The sequence below is a fragment of the Phodopus roborovskii genome, unplaced genomic scaffold, assembly GCF_943737965.1.
Source record: "Phodopus roborovskii unplaced genomic scaffold, PHOROB, whole genome shotgun sequence".
In the NCBI taxonomy this organism is placed as follows: Eukaryota; Metazoa; Chordata; class Mammalia; order Rodentia; family Cricetidae; genus Phodopus; species Phodopus roborovskii.
In genome coordinates, this window is record NW_026126636.1 from 15,275,476 (window position 1) to 15,295,215 (window position 19,740).

General features: G+C 45.0%; 1 protein-coding gene across 1 annotated transcript; it reads right to left on the minus strand.

Moving 5' to 3' along the window:
• Window positions 1–1,957: 1,957 nt before the first annotated feature.
• Lair2 (leukocyte associated immunoglobulin like receptor 2) lies at window positions 1,958–16,179 on the minus strand. Its single transcript, XM_051207028.1, has 4 exons — window positions 16,106–16,179; window positions 9,964–9,999; window positions 5,736–6,065; window positions 1,958–2,250 (listed from the first exon to the last, which is right to left on the minus strand). Exons 1-4 carry the CDS (start codon window positions 16,137–16,139, stop codon window positions 2,132–2,134), a joined length of 519 nt encoding a protein of 172 aa, XP_051062985.1. The 5' UTR covers window positions 16,140–16,179; the 3' UTR covers window positions 1,958–2,131.
• Between the last annotated feature and the right edge of the window lie 3,561 nt (window positions 16,180–19,740).

Below are 19,740 nucleotides of genomic sequence, written 5' to 3' on the forward strand. Positions count from 1 at the left end.
ATGATCCCTCATGGGAGGCCTCACCCTCCCTTGGGAGTGGTGGGAGTGGGATGGGGGCCGTTGGAGGGTCAGAGGGAGAGGGAACTGGGATTATGTAAAATAATATTGCTCCTAATTTGTACATAAAAAAAGAAGTATGGCCACTGCAAGGTTGTCCATGTCCTAGTGGATTACCCCATGCCCATGAACATATGTGCAGCACTAACTGGACTCCAGTGAGTTAAAAATAAAATTATAAAAGGAGGACATGAAGTTGGGAGGGAGACATGATGAAAGCATGATAGTTCAAGCCTTTATTCTCAACACTTTTAAATTGGGTTTCAGTTGTTTATGCTGGATTTGGACTCAAGGACTCAGGAGACTCTTTGACTTCAGTCTCTTGAATAAGATTGTACTAAGTATGCACCACCAAGCCTGATTACAGTTATCCAATTACACTAAACGATTTTATTAGCCATACAATTTATTTCTAGAACTTAGCCAATACAAAGGGAATTTTCAAACTGTTGTTGGCTACTGGGCAGATCTGACACTATTGCAGACAAGATTCTGTACTAAAATACCTTCAAAGTATCTCTCCTGCCCAAAGCTAAAAGTCGTGTAGAAAGCTGAGCAAAGCCAAAGACTTCCCTGACACTCTCTCATGACATGGACTGACATTGTTCCTGTCTGCTATACTCATGATGCAAGCTGAGACTTCTTGGAGGCATTTTTCTTTTGGACAGAGACCATCTACATTTTTGTTAAATATCTTTATTTATTTTACATACAAGCCACAGTTCCCCCTCCTTCATCTCCTCCTATTCCCTTCCCAAAAACTCCTTCCTACAACCCCCCACCAACATATTCCTCAGAAAGGGTAAAGCCTCAAATGGCAGTCAACAGAGCATGGCATATCAAGTTGAGGCAGAACCAAGTTCCTCTCCCCTGTGTCAAGGCTGAGCAAGGCATCCCACCATAGGTAATAGGTTCCAAAAAGCCAGCTCATGTGCCAGGGATAGATCCTTATCCCGCTGCTACGGGGTCCCACAAACAGACCAAGCTGCACAACTGTCACCCACATGCAGAGGCCTTAGGTAGGTCCCATGCAGGCTCCCCAGCTGTCAGTCTCGAGTCTGTGAGTTCCCAGGAGCTCAGGTCAGCTGTCAATTTCCCCCATCATGATCATGAACTCACTGGCTCATATAATCCCTCCTCCCTTTCTTCATCAGGACTCCTGGAGCTCAGCCCAGTGCTTGTCTATGGATCAACAAAGGCCATCTTAATGACACCCATTGAACAAACATGTCCACATGTAGACTCTCTTTTGTTATTGTTCGGCCATGGGTGAATATGTCCCAAAGTGTTTCTGATGACTATTTTAGATGTTCTATTCCATGATCTTCTTGGGTTGCCAAAAATATGCCTATAGTCTTCCCTCTTTGCACCTCCTTTATTCTACTCTGACCTTACATAGAGAAGCTACACACCTTGAAAGCTTTTTCTGACATGAGTATGTATGGGCTCCCTGCATAAAATCCCATGCCACCGTTCTTTAAAAACTCCTTGCTGTCCTCACGTGAGTGTGTAATAAGCCCATCTTCACTCTTTCGTTTCCTGTCTGTTTTTTTTTTTTAATTGTCATTTACTAAATGTGGCTCACTTACAAATAGATGGGTCGGATCAAACGTTCTGTTGAGTGTCTCATGGGTTTTTTCTACTAACTCCATCAGGACAAGGCATGAAGAATGGCATTCTGCCCTTCATTGACACCCTGAGCCGATAGAAATGGGTCTCAAGGTGGCATACGCTGTAGTATTGTCAGTTAATAAAGTTCATGAGCTGACATTTGTTCAGGCTGTTGTCATTGCTCAGTGGTTATGGATATGAATTTCACACACATGAGCATGCTTGAGATCTTGACATCAGTACGTTTGCCTCAGAACCTAGAGAAGGAAGCAAAGAATCTTGAGGAAGCTCCATTTTAAATTTATTTATTTTACTAATTTAGTTACCAGACAAGAGAACAGGTTTCAATATAATAGTTTTGTGTATTGAGATCACTGTACATTGCGCCACCTTTCCGTTATCCTTATTTGCCCTCTCCAGTGTGTGAGTCCTGTTTCTCTGCCTAAACATAAGGCTTACACTCTCATTCCCTTCTCCAGCTGTGGTAAGCCTGAAACAGCAGACCAGCAAGAGTCACCAGGACCAAAGAAGCCATAGTGATCCGAACGAGATTCTCCACTCTGTGATCCTCAGAACGTAAGCCTGGGAGTTGGACAAAGAAATCACAACAAAGGTCAAAGCCAACCTGAATGTTCACACAGGGCACATGCATACTACAGACAAAACTGTACCTTCTCTATCTATCTATCTATCTATCTATCTATCTAATCTCCACATCTAAGGTGTGTAAGGAGTACGGTTTTTCCGCCCACCGCCTGGTCTTGTCCCGCCGTCGCGCCAGCCCCAATTAACACACAGAGACTCTGTATTTGATACAATGCTGTTGGCCCGGTTACTTGTTTCTTATCGGCTAGCTTTGTCTTAAGGTATTTTTATCAAGATTACTTTTTTTAATTATATGTGTTGAAGCTTGGTGTCATGAGACATTCCTCTGACCCTAGCACTTGGGAGCCAGTGGCAGGCAGACTTCTGTGATTTGTAGACCAGCCTGGTCTATATAGTGAGTTCCAGGCCAGCCAGAAGGAAATAGCCAGGCTCTGTCTTAAAATGAACATTCTCCTCTCTCTCTCTCTCTCTCTCTCTCTCTCTCTCTCTCTCTCTCTCTCTCTCTCTCTGCTCCGTGTGTGTGTGTGTGTGTGTGTGTGTGTGTGCGCGCGCGCGCATGTGCTTTCGAGTGTGTGTGAGTGTGTGTGTGTGTGCGCGCGCGCATGTGCTTTCGAGTGTGTGTGTGTGTGTGTGTGTTGACCATGTCCAAGCAGTTCCCAACAATGGCAGCAGAGGGAAGGCCTTCTCATCCATCACCTTGCAGGAGGAGGCCAAGTAAACACAGACCCATAGAAAGCTGAAGTCAGAGGGATCGGGAAAAGTCTGTCTGATAATGCTGAGGTGGGGACTTTGCATCTCAGACACAAGAAGAGACACTGTCTCAAATTTGGAAAGGCAAAAAGTGTTTCATATGGATCCAAGACTAACAGAGCAAGGTCACTCGCTCTCCTAATGACACTGTAGGTCCTGGATCATGGAAAGGGGGAGTATAATAGGGAGGTATCAAAAAAGAGGAGAATAGGAGAGAGGCTGCTCATCTTTTCCTGAGTTGAGACCTCACCATGACCAGTCTCTGAGGACTTAGGACTCTATTTTCTCAAACTCAGTCCTCCCCCAGCAACTGCCTGTCTCTGTCTCCCCCCTCGGTAAAACTCAGGCTACTCATTCTAGTGAACATTCTGGGCTCCCCAAGCAGGGCTTGTCTTGAATCTCAGGCCTTGACTAATTTTCTCAGTTTATCACTTGTGCTTAGGGTGAGCATGGGTTCAATGAGGTCTGACCACTCTGAGGAGAAAGAATCTGCGCCACAGCATCTATACCAACCCCCAAGAGAATTATCACAGGTCCTGAGGGTGAGTCAGGACAATTCCCCCTCCTTAAACAGAGTATACCTGGTGTCAAGGTGTCTCTGTGGGGTTGAGGTCTCTCCAGGGTACAGACCCTAATGTGTCACCAGGGAAGGCTTACTGAACATTGCCAGAGAAAACATGGGCAGCAAAGGGGCACGGGGGATGCTTGGCTTCTTCTTATCCATCCCTGAAGGTGTCACTGACTCACAAATTAAGTCTGCATCTGGATCAGGGGACCCAAGTTTCTCTTAGCCTCATCCAATTTTAGTCACCCTGAAAGGAAGACTTGGGAACCTCAAGAGGGGAAACCTCAAAAAAAATTGAGATGATGAAACTTCCTCACCAGATAGCAGGAGCTTCAAAGGGTCACTGGATAATGACCACACATGAGTTATTCTTGTAATTGTCATAGCATCCTCACATCCATTTCTGGCCAAATGTCACAGGACCCACAAGGAACAGGGCCTGGAATTGCCCATTGGGTACATGCTTTGCATGGATCATCCTAGAAAGCTAGTGTTCTTCTTCCTCAGTCAAAATAAACCTATCATACCCCATCGAGGAACCACACTGAATGATCATTTTTCCTCCTGAGGTTTCTGCAGAACTAGGCAAGATGGAAATGGTTTGTTTTTTTGTAGGAGCCTACCAGAGAAGAAGGCAGCCAGGTCTTTAATCCCAACCCTAAGGAGGCAGAGGCAGGTGAAACTGTGAATTTAGGCCAACCTCATCTATAAAGCAAGTTACATGACATCCAGAGCTTCATATAGAGAGATTTCATGGAGTGATATATTAATTATGATTTAATTAAAGATTGCCTGAAGTATCACAAAAACAAAACCAGCCACACCTGTTAACTGTAGAAGCTAGGCAGTGGTGGCACACACCTTTAATTTCAGGACTCAGGAGATAGCTGTATCTCTGTGAGTTCAAGGCCACCCTGGCCTGCTCAAGAGTGAACAGTAACAGAGCTCATGCCTGTGATCACAGCACTTGTGATCACACCTTTAATCCCCACACTAGGGAGGTGGAGACAAGAGAGAGTACAGCTGGACAGAGACGGGAGTATAAGGAGGAGGGAACAGGAATTCAGAGCTTTGGCCTCTGAGGATTCGTGGAGATGGAATCGCCATTTCAGCTTCGCTATTTTACTTCTCTGATCTTCTTCAGCTTGAAGTTTGAGCCCCAATCTGGGACTCTGGATTTTTATTTTTCATGTTACAACCTTATGTCAAAAATACAAGAAGGAGAGGAAGAAGAAGGCAAAGGAGGAGGAGGAAGGAGAAAGAGGAGGAGGACAAGGAGGAGGAGGAAGAGAAGGAGAAGACGAAGACTGGCTTCAAAGCTAAGCAGGAGGCTAGTCAGGATATCCACCCAGCATATAACCCGTAATGAACTACAACACCGGCGTCGAGGCTGGGCTTATGAAGAGACCTATGTAGACCCCTTCTCCATCCTAAGTATCGATCCCTGTGTGTGTGGTGTGAGTGGTGTGCCCACCACTCAGGCATAGGCCGTCAGATGATCTGAGGTGACAGGGCAGGGGAAACAGAAAGCATGGCAGCGCCCCTCCTAAATCCCTGCTGCTGAATACTGGTCCTTCCTTCTCTTCCTCCCCTCGCCCGCTCCCGCTTGGGCGCACGCACAGAATAAACACTGAGAAGCTCCCAGGAAGATGTGGGAAGACACGGAAGTGGACTAGAACTTCTGTTTGTACCCTGACTCCGGTACAACCTGGGACCTGATCACATGCAGCCAATATGAAAGCACCCCCAAAAGACTAGCCCAGGCCTGCTCCCCGGCCCTCCGGGGACCATATGACCTGCTTAGGGAGATGGTGCCACGCCGGAGGAGATATATTCCTGCAATCACCACAGGCTCAGACTCAATGGAAGGACAGGATAAATCACCATGCCCAGTGAAAACACATGCATCCCCTGAAGGAGTCTGCACCCACCATTGCTCGGGATCAGTCCCTACCCAAAATCAGGAATAACGCAGGGTCCAGCCCACCAGACTGTATCCACGTCATCCATGGGGTCTGGTTAATGAAGCTCCAGAAATCTGGGTTTGAGGGAAGAGGGGACCCACCTGTGCTGAGGCAGGTGGGGGAAAGGAGCGCAGGGCGGGTGAGAACTGCTGGGGTTAGAGTCCAGGGACCTGGGAACAAACCTGAGGTCACTGCTGGGCCTGGCTCAGGAGCCTGGGTGACAACTTCTCTAGTTACTATCAGCTCCAGGGTCTCACTGCGTGGGGACCAGATAGACCCTTTCCAATAGATACAGGTATATGGTCCAGCTGTGTTTTCATTCACTGGGCCAAGGCGGAATCGAGCCTCTGTCACAGAGTGGGAAGTGTTCACATTTTCCACGACTGGTAGGTCTTTTTTCTCCAGGCGGAACAAATCATACCCACTAGGGTTTGAGCACACAATGGTTACAAAACGCCCTTGGGAGATGACACGGCCTGGCTCAGCAGAGATGGAAGGCCTCCGTACAGATCCTAGGAGAGAGCAGAGCAGGAATTCTCAGTGTACACAGGCAGGACATTGCCACAATGCAAAATCAATTTAGGCACAGAATTCTATAGTCTTACCAAGTTTAGAGTTCTCCACACATGATCAAAGTGCAGGTTTACAAAACCCTCACTCTCTGTGTGCATTTCAATTCACATCACATGATAATAAGGAATGTAAGCCCAAGCATATGTTAGGTCTGGCAAAGCTCCATCCAAGGAAATCTCAGAACATCCCAGGCTGGACACCTCAGGGAACTGCCTCCTTCCAGGGACCTCTACACTTTCTACCTCTCTCTCCACATTCTGTAGAGTGTGATATTGGGGTTTTAAAAGCCCACCTGCTCCAAACCTGAAAGTAGGAGCATTCCCATACCATCACAGATAAGGATACTACACCAAGAAACAAACTTAAAATGCTCACATTTACTGTGTTGGGGGGGGGATGTTATGGTGCTCCTTGTGGAAGAGCTGGATCAAGCTAATCAATGTATATAAACCCACAAACTTACCTTTGTGTAAGGAGAACATCCATCACCCCCTCTCAGCAATTCCTAAGCTTACAAATGCATAGTTGCTAGCTGTGCTGCATAATTGACCTTCTGCCCTTAGCCATGTGTAAATGAAACTTTCTGCCCTTAGACCAACATTTCCTAATCTGCTCTCCTTCCTTCACTTATTCTTTCAAACATTACTAATATCTTAGTCATCATTTGGGGGTTGTTCTCTGTGTTTCAATGTCTTCACTTATACAAGGAACACAATTTCTTCCATTAGAAACTAAATCACGGGAGGAAAGACAGATGCAGAAGAAAAAAAAGTAACAGTCCAATACTGTGTCATAAAGTCTTCACCTTCAGTGAAGGTGAGGGGTGAGCATAGGAGTCTCAAGGAAGGTGAGATCAGAGGTGTACCCCCTGAAATGACAGGGGAGAGGTACCTGCCCTGACACCCAAGAGACATAAACTCGCTGCACCTAGCAGACAGGGGCACAGAGAAGCAAACATCAATAAAACACCGTGTAAAGAGCCACTCAGAGGACACAGGCCCTGTGCTACCCAAGGAGAAGTAGCTCAAGGGCTCAGCTGTGGGATATGCCAGGGATGATTCACACCAGGCCTCTGGTCCATCAAGAGCTGGATTCAAGTGCTGTCCACAAAGAGATGTGTGCGGGAGAAACCATATGCTAACTGACTTGGTTTGGTCATTCTCTAATATCTATTCATTGCAGAGCATGAAATCAGATATGGTAAACACAAAATGCAATTTTTGTCATTTTAAAAACTAAATTGAAATTCATCCTGTGAGATAACCCAGACTGTGGGGTGGGTGGCTGGAGTGTTTGAGGGAAATGGAAAGATGTTGAAGAACCTAGTGACAAGCAAGCCTGATAGGACAAGGGGATCAGGGTGTAAGGGTGATCTGGCTGTGACATCTGCCACTCATTGATAGACAGGGTTGACAGCTGATCTGGCTGGCTAGGTGAGTGTGCCCTTCCTCCCTCACCATTCCAAGTAAGTCTTTCCTGAAGCTGCTGCTGCTCACTGAACAGAGGAGGACCAGTCTTTGGTCAAGGGTATATGAGTATCTGCACTTCCCTGATATAACGAACCTCTAAACAAGTTCTCAAGGACAGGGGGATCAGGAAGTAGGTGGGGTACGTCAGAGTCACCATCTACAGAAAACACAATGGTCTGATTCTGTGTCAAAACACACTATGGAGACGGAGCCACATCCCACCTCAGGCCCAGCCTGACTTGCTCATCCAGTGTTCAAGCCTCTGACTAGTAAATGGGCTCTCAGCCCTCATCGAAGAAGTGTCTTTTTGCAGCACCTGGAGACCATTACAGAAAGCCTGCACTGGTCAAAATGCAGATAACAACTGATAATGAGGGCCTAGTCCCAGTGGATACATCTAGACCACATTTCCTTAACTAAGGCCCAGGAACATCATAGAAGACGGAGGAAGAAGGCTCTAAAAGCCAAAAGACAGGGAAGTCTGCAATGACATCTTATCTTCCCAATACAGCTGGGGAGCTACACCCATGACACATTGACAAAACGGCTGCCTAGACATGTCCTGAACAAAGACAACACCAGTTGACATTTGAACTTGGATGAGGGAAATCTTACAGCGGCCCCATGCCTCGATGAAGACCTACAAGAGTTTATTGACTGCTGAGAGAGGGAGAATTAGTATTCCCCGGGGATGAGCCCCTTAATTGGTTATCCAATACCAATAATTACCTATGAGAGCGTGTGTGTGTGTGTGTGTGTGTGTGTGTGTGTGTGTGTGTGTGCAACACTAACCACTACACGGCAAGTTGTATTTATATATTTATTTGAATATATGTAACAATAATAAAGAAAAAAGGCAATGCATTTGAGAGGGATCATGGAAAGCATGGATATAGAAAGGGGTAGAATGAGTATAGAGATAGGAGAAATGATGTAATTATACTTTAACCAAAAAAATAATTTTTAAAACTTATAAAGAGAGGTGGTAAATGATGGCTAGTTCATAGGACTGCAAAAGACTCTGTTCAAAGAAATATGCGAAGCCTCTGGAATAAAAGACAAATAAAAAAAAGATGGTATTTGTGCTTCTGCATAGCGGGGGAACAACCTTCGTGGTGTGTCAAAAAGGGTAAAAGGCTACATGCAAGCTTAGCTGACATGAGGGAAGGGACCAATGAGTGAGGAGGGAAGGAGCTTAGAAATAACTTAGCAGACATTTATGCAGAAAGAGAGGGACTTGAGGCCGTGTGTGGTGTTGCATGCATGTAATCCCAACCCTTGGAAGGCAGAAGCAGGTTCATCTCTGTGTGTCCTAAACCAGCCTGTTCTACAGAGTGATTCCCAGGCCAGTCATAGGTACATACTGAAAATCTCTATCAAAACTAACTAATTAAACTAACTGACTTACAGATTTAGTGGGAGGAATGGACAGGACCTAGAGACAAATTGTACATAGGGAGATGGAGAGGTGATATCAAGGAGGAATCCTCCTGTTCTGCCTGTGAGACTATTAAGACCTTACTAGGGGCTCCTAAGAGAGATCTGGAATGTGGGGGGGGGGGGCATCATCAGCTATAGGCTTGGTCGTGGAGCTGTCTTTGCAGACAGCCTGGCATAGAGTTGTCTCATCTCCACCTTCCTCCCAGCATGATCCAAGTAGAGAAGAGAGAGAAAGGATGGAACTGTCAGTCCGTACATCAACAGACAAAATAAATGCGGTGCACAAACACGTTAGAATAGTGGTCACCCTTCAGAAAGGAAATGCTGCTGTAGGTGGCAACCAGAATGAACCTGGGGGTGTTTGGTGAAGTAGGCCAGTGACAGAATGACAAACACCACAGGATCTCAGTTATATATGGAATGCAAATGCATTCACCTCAGAGACAAACAGAATGAGAGAAGAATGATGGACTGCCTGAGACTAGGGAGAGGGCGGATGTGGACAGGGAAGACGATCATCAAAGATTCGAAATTCCATCCAGGCAGGAGAATCGCATGTCTTGAGATATACCGTGCATGACAGTTTCTTTGAAAATTCCAACCATGGAACTCTCACCAATAAAAAATGCTGAGTGTCAAACAAGACAGACATGCAACTTAGCCTAGCTTAATTGTAGCATAGTGTAAACACACCTCAAAACAGCAAGCTGCATCTCACAAATACATACAGCTGTTATTTGTCAATTAAAAACATTTTTAACCAAGACAACAAAAGAAGACAGGTGGGAAAAGGAAGAGAGCTGAAGGCTGCACATGTGGGAGGAATATTAAAGGCAATATTGAAGGGTCTCTCTCCAGGCCGCCCAGGTGCACACGAGTCTCTCCAAAGCTGCCCATGGGTGCAGAAGCAGCCAAACACATGACTCACCTCCCTCCGTGTTAACTCTCTGTCCCAGGCACAGCGCTGAAAGAGAAGACACAATGAGAAAGACACTCACCACACGGTTTGCTTAGAGATGAGAATCTAGGGAGGACCAGATGTAGGTGGAGACATCCCTCCTCCCATCATCACCCAGCCATCCATCTTCCACATTAAAGGCAGAGGACAATCCTCCTTCTAGCTCTAAAAGGGCTCCTAAAATAACCAACCCCAAGACCAGAGGCAGAGACACAGACTCGAAATCCCAGCTGCTCAACTGGGTCACACGTTCAGGTATTACCTGGGCTACAACGTGAGTTCAAAGTCAGCCCGAGCATCTTAGAGAGACCATGTCTCAAAACCAAAACTAAAACGGAGTTAGTTCAGAGCCTAGCCCAGTCGTCATCAGACAGGCTTCCTCCGGCAGATGACAGGAGCAACTACAGAGACCCACAGACCACAGCCCAACATGAAACGGAGCTCAGAGAACCACGAGGAGGAGGAAGAGGAAACGCTGTAGGAGCCAGAGGGGGTTGAGGACACCAGTAGAACACTGCCCACAGAATCAACTAAGCAGGTTTCATGGGGCTCACAGAGACCAAAGCAGCAGTCTCAGAACAAGCATGGGTCTGTGCTAGAGCCTCTGCATATATGTCATGGTTGCTTATCTTGGGGTTTTTGTGGGGCTCCTAACAGTGGAAGCAGGTGTGTCTCTGACTGCTTTGTCTGCCCTTGGTACTTTTCCCTCCTACTGGGTTGCCTTGCTCAGCCTTGATGTGAGGGTTTGTTCCTGGTCTTACTGCATCTTGTCATGCCATATTCGATGGACATCCCTGTGAGAACTGCTCTGAAAAGATACTGGAGTTGTGGTGGATCTGGGGGAGATGGGAGGTGGATGGGGGAACTGGGGAGGATGGAGGAAGGTGACTTTGCTGTCAGGATGTATTATATAAGAGAAGCATTAATTTAAAAATAGAAAAAAATGTAAATTGAAGGGTGGCAAGGAGAAGAAAGGGGTTCACAAGGTCCCCACACCCAAGATGAAGAGGTATTTGCAGTTGGTGGCTTCTGGGGAAGGGAGAATTTTCTCTTATGGTGTGGCCTACGGTAGGTTGACCAGAATCCAGCAGACAGACCAACACCCTTGAGTATACAGACAGCACAAAAAAAATATTCATTGGATTATTTTTTTTAAAGAAGGAGACACAAAATAGGGGGAAGGAGAGATGGGTACGGAATTACAGGCAAGATTGGGGAAGAATGTGATAAAATCATATTGCATGCATCTGTGAAATTCTCAAAAGACAATAAAGAATGTATTTATCAGTATGTCCACAGGACAATGCATCCCCCACCCCTCCATCATCTGAGAAACCTCTATTTGCAGTCGATGGAGATTAACATAGAGACCCATCACTGATCAATGGGTAGAGAATATGAGCCTGCAGAATGCCCAGCCTTAAAGGGGACACGCCTACCCTACATCTCCTCCTCCTGAGTCTCAGAGATCACTGAGGAAGAGGGGGTGGGAAAAACATAAAAGCCAGGGGCAGTAGATGATTTCAGGGACTACAGTGTATCCTGAGCCCAGCAGGGCAGCTGCACATATGAACTCAAAGCAGTTGTAACAACATGCACAAAACCCGTGCAAGCCCAAGCCAGACAAAATACCAGAACTAAATAGAAATTTGGGCATAGTCGCTGCTTTAGCGTTTGAGCTAAATTTTGAGCTAATTGCAATTGCCAGCTTCTGGAAGAGGGAGAGGCAGTTTTCTTTAAGATTGTAGCCCCAAGAATGGGGTGTACTGAGGCACACCTTTAGTCTCAGCATTTAGGAGGCAGGTGGAGCTCTTTGAGTGAAATCTACATAGTGAGTTCCAGGACAGCCAGAGCTACATACATAGTAAGACACTGCCTCTAAAATAACAAAAAAATAATAAGAAAATTAAATTTAAAAGTGTAGCCCCTGTTAACTCAACCATGCTCCAGTGCTGCACTGAACACAAGAATATTTGGACAGCACCAATTGGTCTTAAAGGACTATTTAAAAATGGACACAAAGGAGCTGGGCAGTGGTGGTGCACAAGTTACTCCCAGCACTTGGGAGGCACAGGCAAGCGGATCTCAATGTTCAAGGCCAACCCTGTCTATAAAGAGAGAACCAGGACAGCCATGACTTTTTCACAGAGAAACCTTGTCTCAAACACACACACACACACACACACACACACACACACACACACACACAATAAGTAAATAAAATAAAAATAAATATGGACATAAAGTTGAGTGGGTCTGGAAGAAGGCTTATCATTAAGGAGTTGAGTGAATCGTGTAAGAAGAACTCAAAGACTAATAAAAGGGTTTGTTAAAGAAAACAATCTCTGTGCTACTGGTGTTATGGTCAGGGTGCGCTGTCGTGTACCAATTCATTCAAGGGAACCTCCCACTTCCTCTTCTAAGAGGTTCAGTGTGGCTGGATTTATGTTGAGGTCTGATCCATTTGGACTTAAATTTTGTGCACGTCAATAGACAGGGGTCTATCTGCAGCCTTCTAGACACCATCATGCAATTATGCCAGCACCATTTGTTGAAGATGTTTTCCTCCTTCCATTGTAGCTATTGTAAAAGATGATTTTTCTCTGATTTCTTTCTCAGTCCCTTTATCATCTGTATATAGTAGGGCTATATACAGGTATAATTATATACAAGATATAATCTTGCATCCTGTTAATTTGCTGAATGTGTTTTGTCTATCCTGTGTCATTTGTTTTCCATATAAAGTTGAGTATTATCCTTTCAAGATAAAGAAGAATTGTGCTGGGATTTTGATGGGGATTGCATTGAATCTCTAGATTGCTTTTGGCAAGATTACCATTTTTATTATGTTGATCCTATGTATCCAAGACCATGGAAGATCTTTCCACTTTCTGGTATCTTCTTTAATTTCTTTCTTTAAAGACACAAAGTTCTTGCTATATATCTCTTTCACCTGTTTGGTTAGTGTTACCCCAAGATATTTTATGTTGTTTGTGGCTATTTCTGATTTCTTTCTTAGCCCATTTAGCGTCTGTATATAGTAAGACTACTCATTATTTTTTTAGTTCATCTTGTATCCTTCCACTTTGCTGAAGGTGTGTTCCCTGTAGGAGTTCCCTGGTAGAGTTTTTCGGGTCACTTATGTAAACTATCATATCATCTGCAAATAGAGACAGTTTGACTTTTTCCTTTCCAATTTGGATCCCCCTGATCTCCTTTTGTTGTCTTCTTGCTCTAGCTAGAACTTCAAGTACAATATTAAAGAGATATGGAGAGAGAGGACAGCCTTGTCTTGTTCCTGATTTCAGAGGAATCGCCTTAAGCTTCTCTCCATTTAGTGTGATGCTGGCTGTTGGTTTACAGTATATTACTTTGATTATGTTTAGGTATGTTCCTGTTATTCCCTGATCTCTCCAAGACCTTTATCAGGAAAGGGTGTTGAATTTTGTCGAAGGCTTTTTCAGCATCTAGGGAGATAATCATGTGGGGTTTTTTTTTGTTTGTTTATATGGTGGATCACTATTTTTTCATATGTTGAACCATCCCTGCCTCCCTAGGATGAAGCCTACTTGGTCATGGAGGATAATTTCTCTAATGTGTTGTTGGGTTGAATTTGCCAGTATTTTATTGAGTATTTTTGCATCAATGTTCATGAGGAATAGTGGTCTGTAGTTCTTTTTTAGTTGTGTCTTTGTGTGGCTTGGGTATCAAGGTAATTTTGGCTCATAAAAAGAGTTTGGTAATGAACCTTCTGCTTCTATTGTGTGGAACAATTTGAGGAGTATTGGTATTAGCTCTCCTTTGAATTTCTCGAAGAATTCTGCATTGAAGCCATCAGGCTCTAGGCTTTTTTTTTTTTTTTTTTTTTGTTAGAAGGCTTTTGATGACTGCTTCTATTTCATTAGGGGTTATAGGAGATAGGGATCTATTTGTCCACTTCCATTAAATTTTCAAAATTTGTGAAGTAAAGGTTTTCAAAGTATAATGTGAAGGGTCTCTCTCTGGACAAGACCAAAGATCAGCCTACAGAATGGTAAAAGATCTTCATCAACCCCACATCTGACAGAGAGAGGGTTGATATCTAAAATATACAAAGAATTCAAGAAGCTATTTTCCAAAACACCAAATAATCCTATTAAAAAGTAGGGTACGGAACTAAATAGAGAATTCTCAACAGAGGAATCTAAAATGGCTGAAAGACACTTAAGAAAGTGCTCAACATCCTTAGTCATCAGGGAAATGCAAATCAAACAACTCTGAGATGGCATCTTACTCCTGTCAGAATGGCTAAAATCAGAAACACCAATGACAGCTTATGCTGGAGAGGATGTGGAGAAAGGGGAACACTCCTCCACTGCTGGTGGGAGTGCAAATTTGTACAGCCATTTTGGAGATCAGTATGGTGGTTCCTTAGGAAAATGGGAATCAGTTTACCACAGTACCCAGCAATTCCACTCTTAGGCATATACTCAAATGATCCGCATCCATGCAACAAAGACATCTGTTCCATTATGTTCATAGCAGGATTATTTGTAATAGCAAGAACTGGAAGCAACCTAGATGCCCCTCAAGTGAAGAATGGATTAAAAAAAAAAAGACATGGCTTTACACAATGGATTACTACTCAGCAGAACAAAAAAAAAATGGAATCTTGAAATTCACAGGCAAATGGATGGACCTTGAGTCCTGAGTGAGGTAACCCAATCACAAAAAGATGAACATGGTATGTACTCACTCATATATGGATTTCGGACATAGAGCAAAGGATCTCAGCCTACAATTCACACCGACAGAGAAACAAGGGTACAAGGAGGAACCTAAGAGAGGCATACAAGGTCCCTCACAGAAGGAGAAAGGAACAAGATCTCCTGAGCATATTGGGAGTAGGGGGAGGGGGAGTGAGTGAAGAGGGAGCAAGGAATAAGAAAACGGGAGGAGAGAAGGGGAGAGGAGAATATGTGGGAACAGGAAGATTGAGTCAGGGGATGAATAGAGGAGAGCAAGAAAAGAGAGAACATAATAGAGGGAGCCATTATAGGTTTGAAGAGAAAACTGACTCTAGAGAAATGTCCAGAGACCTACAAGAATGACCCCAATTAACAATTTGAGAAATAGTGGAGAGGCTACCATTAAGGCAATTAATGCCCTTCCCTGATAATGAGATTGACAACTAATTTATATGCCATCCTGGAGCCTTCATCTAGTAGTTGATGAAGCAGAAGCAGACACCCACAGCTAAACCCTGGGCCAAACTCCTGGAATCCAGTTGCAGAGAGGGATGAGGGATAAGAAAAGGGGTCAAGACCACAGAAAACCACAAAGACAGCTGACCTGAACAAGGAGAAGCTAACGGACCCCCAGACTGATAGCTGGGATCCAAGCATTATACCAACTCAAACTCCCTGAACATGGGTCCCAGTTAGAAGGCCTGGGCAGTCTAAGGGAACCTCTGACAGTGGAACCAGGATGTATCCCTAGTTCACAAAAGGACTTTGGGAGCACATTCCCCATGGAGGGATACTCCCTTCCGAGAGACAGGAGGGAGGGGCTTCCTGACTTGACAGATTTTGATGATCCCTCCTGGAAGGCCTCATCCTCCCTGTGGAGTGGGGGCTGGAGTGGGGATGGGAGGGGAGTTAGGAGGCATGGGAGGGTGGGAGGATGGGAGGGAGAGGGTACGGTATTGATATGTAATATAAGAAAAATGATAATAATAATAATAAAGTGAACAATCGCTGAACAAAGCTATTCAATATACCAACTAACAGCTGGGATCTTAAAAAATAAAAAGAGGGCTTGGATTTACAGAATACTGGTATAGTGTTTACCTAACCCGCATTCAGCCCTTAGTTCAACCTCCAACACTGGGAAAAACAAATGTCCCCAGGTCATCTTCCCCTTCCAAACGGGCTCTTCCTAACGCATTTTAAGGCTGAATTTGGCCACAGGCCCCATCCCTGTTTCTAGCAATAAGTCTCCACTTAGGAGATGGGGTGGAGAGAATCTCCTCCCAGCGTCTCCAGAATCTGCTTGGCTGCTTTCGGGCCTGAGTGGGGAATAGATCTCCTCCCCCAAATCACCTGCCCCTCTCTCCATTTCTCCCAGAACTCACCTAGGGCCAGCATGGTGGCAAAACAAAGTGACATGATTCAGGCTCTAGGAGCCTGAGCAGGTCTGGAGCTGAAGCCCCACAGCCGACACAATAGGCAGGATCTGTGGGCTAGGGCTCGTCACAAGGTTTCTATATCAGTTTCTTCCTCTCTTGAAGAGGAAGAGGTTTGATGTTACGATTTTTTTTTTTTTTTCGTATTTTGAGACAGGGTTTCTGTGTAGCTTTGGAGTCTGTCCTGGAACTCGCTCTGTAGACCAGCTGGACTGGAACTCACAGAGATTCGCCTGCCTCTGCCTCCCAAGGGCTGGGATTAAAGGCGTGCGCCACCAATGCCCAGCTGATGTTATAATCTTTATAAGATCCAAAGCAGATACTCACAGATAAATGTGGTCTGTTATAAATAATTGCTTTTACTGTTAAATAATATTGGTGTGTGGTGAGTGTGTGTGTGTGTGTGTGTGTGTGTGTGTGTGTGTGTGTGTGTGTGTGTCACAGAGGGTGTAGCAGTCAGAGGACAACTTGCCAAAGTTGATTCTTTCCTTCTCATATGTTGGCTCTAGAAATTGAACTTGGGTTTTTAGGCTTGTAAGCAAATATCTTCACCCACTGAGCCATCTCAATGACCCAGATATTTTTTAAGATTTATTTTTAGTGAATGTACATTGGTGTCTCACCTGCCTGTGTGTCTGTGTGAGGATCTATGATCCCCTGGAAATGGAGTTGCAGACAGTTGTGAGCTGCCAGGCAGATGTGGGGAATTCAACCCAGATCCTCTGTAAAAGCAGCCAGTGCTCTAAACCATTGAGCCATCTATCCAGCAACAGATGCCATTTTTAAAAGATTCAACATTCTCTGTTGATCTCCACAGGCATCTGTGCACACGTGGTATAAATACACATGCACACATAATTCTTCTAAATTAAATATTTTTGATATTCCACTGAAGACACTAGAATAAAGATATTAAAGGAAGGAGACTCTATATTGGATCCTCCACAAGACATGTGAGTTAGGATTCTGACCTCCCAAACTGAAGTCAATAAAGTTTTCTTATCTTAAATTACTGCATTCATGACAGTTCACTCAAGATTCAGTTTGGAATGAAGCCACCAGCTGGAAAGTAGTACAAATAGCTCTGTTCACATTTTACTAACAATAACTGGACATAAGAAGGAGGATGTAAGCACCCTGCCTATTTGTTCTCTTCTTGTGACGGCATGCCTCAGCAGCCAATGGAACTTAATGGAGATGGGATTTATTTTAATCCCACAGGTGCAATCCATCACGGTAAGCAAGTCACAGTGGCAGGAGATTGGGGTGCCTGGTCACATGCACAATCGGAAAGCAGAGTGTGATGGACGCTTGATGCTACTCAGCTCATTGTCTGCTTCTACAGTCCAGGATCCCATCCAGGGAAAAGAGACACAGGGGATGGCTCTACCCACCTCAATGGACAAAATAAGGGTAATTCCTCACAGCCATGTCCAGAGGCTCCTCTCCTAGGTGATGTAGATTCTCTCTGGAAGATAACACTGAACATCACATGATCATGTCCATCTGAACGTGTAAGAGCATTGAGTTTTCACCTGTGGTCAGCCTGAACTGTGGCTGCTCTGAGGATGCTCATACATGATTCAGAAACATCCCCTTCCTGACTGCTCCTGAGGTTTAGAAATCAAAGGAAACATGGGTCTGGTGAAGAGCTGCTTTTTTCCCTTTCTGTACACAGAGGAATAACTTACAGCTGAGGAGCTGTGGGGTCCCAGGACTGCCAGCACCAATAAGGCACCTTCTACAGGACTCGATAATGAGTCAAGTGTATACCTGTCTCAGCATTGAATGTGACTGAGGTTTTAGACATGTGGCTGTGGGACCCTTCTTCTCCTGACCTGTTGAGCCCACAGACCTATGAGCTCCCTGCACCAAGTGGGCATGTGCCTTCTCTGGTTATGCACACTCATCTCAAACCACAGGTTCAGGGGAAGTCCCTACAAAAGCTTTTCCTTTTAACCATCCCCAGTGGGATCTCTGTGTTAAGACAGGAGAGCAGATTCTAAGTGTTAGGGGAAGGGTTTTAGTGTGTCAGGTATACTGAACCAGACACAGGCTTGAGGGGCAACAGGATGCACTTCTCCCCCACCTCAGCCACAATCCGCTCTTGTTTACACCTCCCAGATATGGACCCAGTCCTCCAGCCCTTAGCCCATAAGCCTGGTAATGAGAGAGCACTCGCCTGAGCTTTGTTGTCCCTCTTCACCCACAACCCCACCTAAGTGGAGAAGCAAGCAGGTGGTCTACATGCACAGGGTCCAGTCACCCCCACACGGAGGCTCCAACTAGCACTGCCTTTATTAGGACTGGCTCTAGACATTGTATTCCTGAGGCCTGAACTAACAGGAAAGGTATAGGGGTTGACGCTGAGGGCCGGGAAGTCTGGTGTGTTTTCCTCAGAGGGACATAAGCACCCGCTTGCTTCCCTGAGCTTCACTCTCCTCTCCGCCGACCTTCCCACGTTGAGAAATTTCCCGTACAATGAGCAAGGCCTGCAGTTTCACACAGCACACCTGCCAGGCTGATGCCCGCTGCCAGACACCGAACTCAGATTTGTAAAAATGCATTTCAGTGGAAACTTGAGGTTCACAGAAAAATGGACCACAAGGGGAAGAGAGTTTCTGGTGTCCTCCCTGCCCTGCTCTGCTCTACCTGATGAGTGCACTTTGTGATAAAGCTACAGGGACACACTGCTGTCACTCAGTATCTATAGTTCATACTGTGTTGTGACCCCTGTGGATTGGGTAAATGTCTTGTGACCCCCTAAACCATCTGTAACACATTCATTTCTCTCTGTGTATCTTTCTGTCTGTCTCTTACTCTGATGTGTACATGTTTCTGGAGGAGGAACTATGTAAGGAGTATGGTTTTTCTGCCCCCGCCGGTCTTGTCCCGCCACCGCGCCAGCCACAAATAATACACAGAGACTCTGTATTTGATATAATGCTGTTGGCCAGGTACTAGTTTCTTATCGGCTAGCTCTGTCTTAAGTATTAACCCATTTCTGTTAATCTATGTATTTCCACATGTTTCTCTTACCTTACCGGAGAGAGAGGCCGCCGGCATTCTGCTCTCTCCATCTCTCCATCTTGACCCCTCCTTACTCCTTCCTCTTTCCTCCTTGTCTCCTAGTCCCGCCTATCTTGCTTTCCTATTGGCCAACAGTGCTTTATTCATTAACCACTATGAGAAACATATTTACAGAATGACATCTCCCATCAGAACTGTGCGAGTAATTTTTCTCATTATTATGACAAAATACCTAGTACAGGCAATTTAAGGAAGGGGGGGTTTATTGTAAGTCAAAACTCCAAGAAACAAATGGCCATCAGGATCATGAGGCAGCAGCTCACATATTTGCCAGTCAAGAAGCATAGAGAGATCAATGTTAGTGTCTAGACTGTTTTCTTCTTTTTATTCAGAATAGGAAACACAGCCACCAACATTCAGGGCAAATCCTTCCTCCTCTGCTAAACCCATCTGGAAATACCCTTAGAGCAGTAGCTGTCAATTGTCCCTTTAAGACACTTTCTCATGTTGTGGTCACACACACACACACACACACACACACACACACACACACA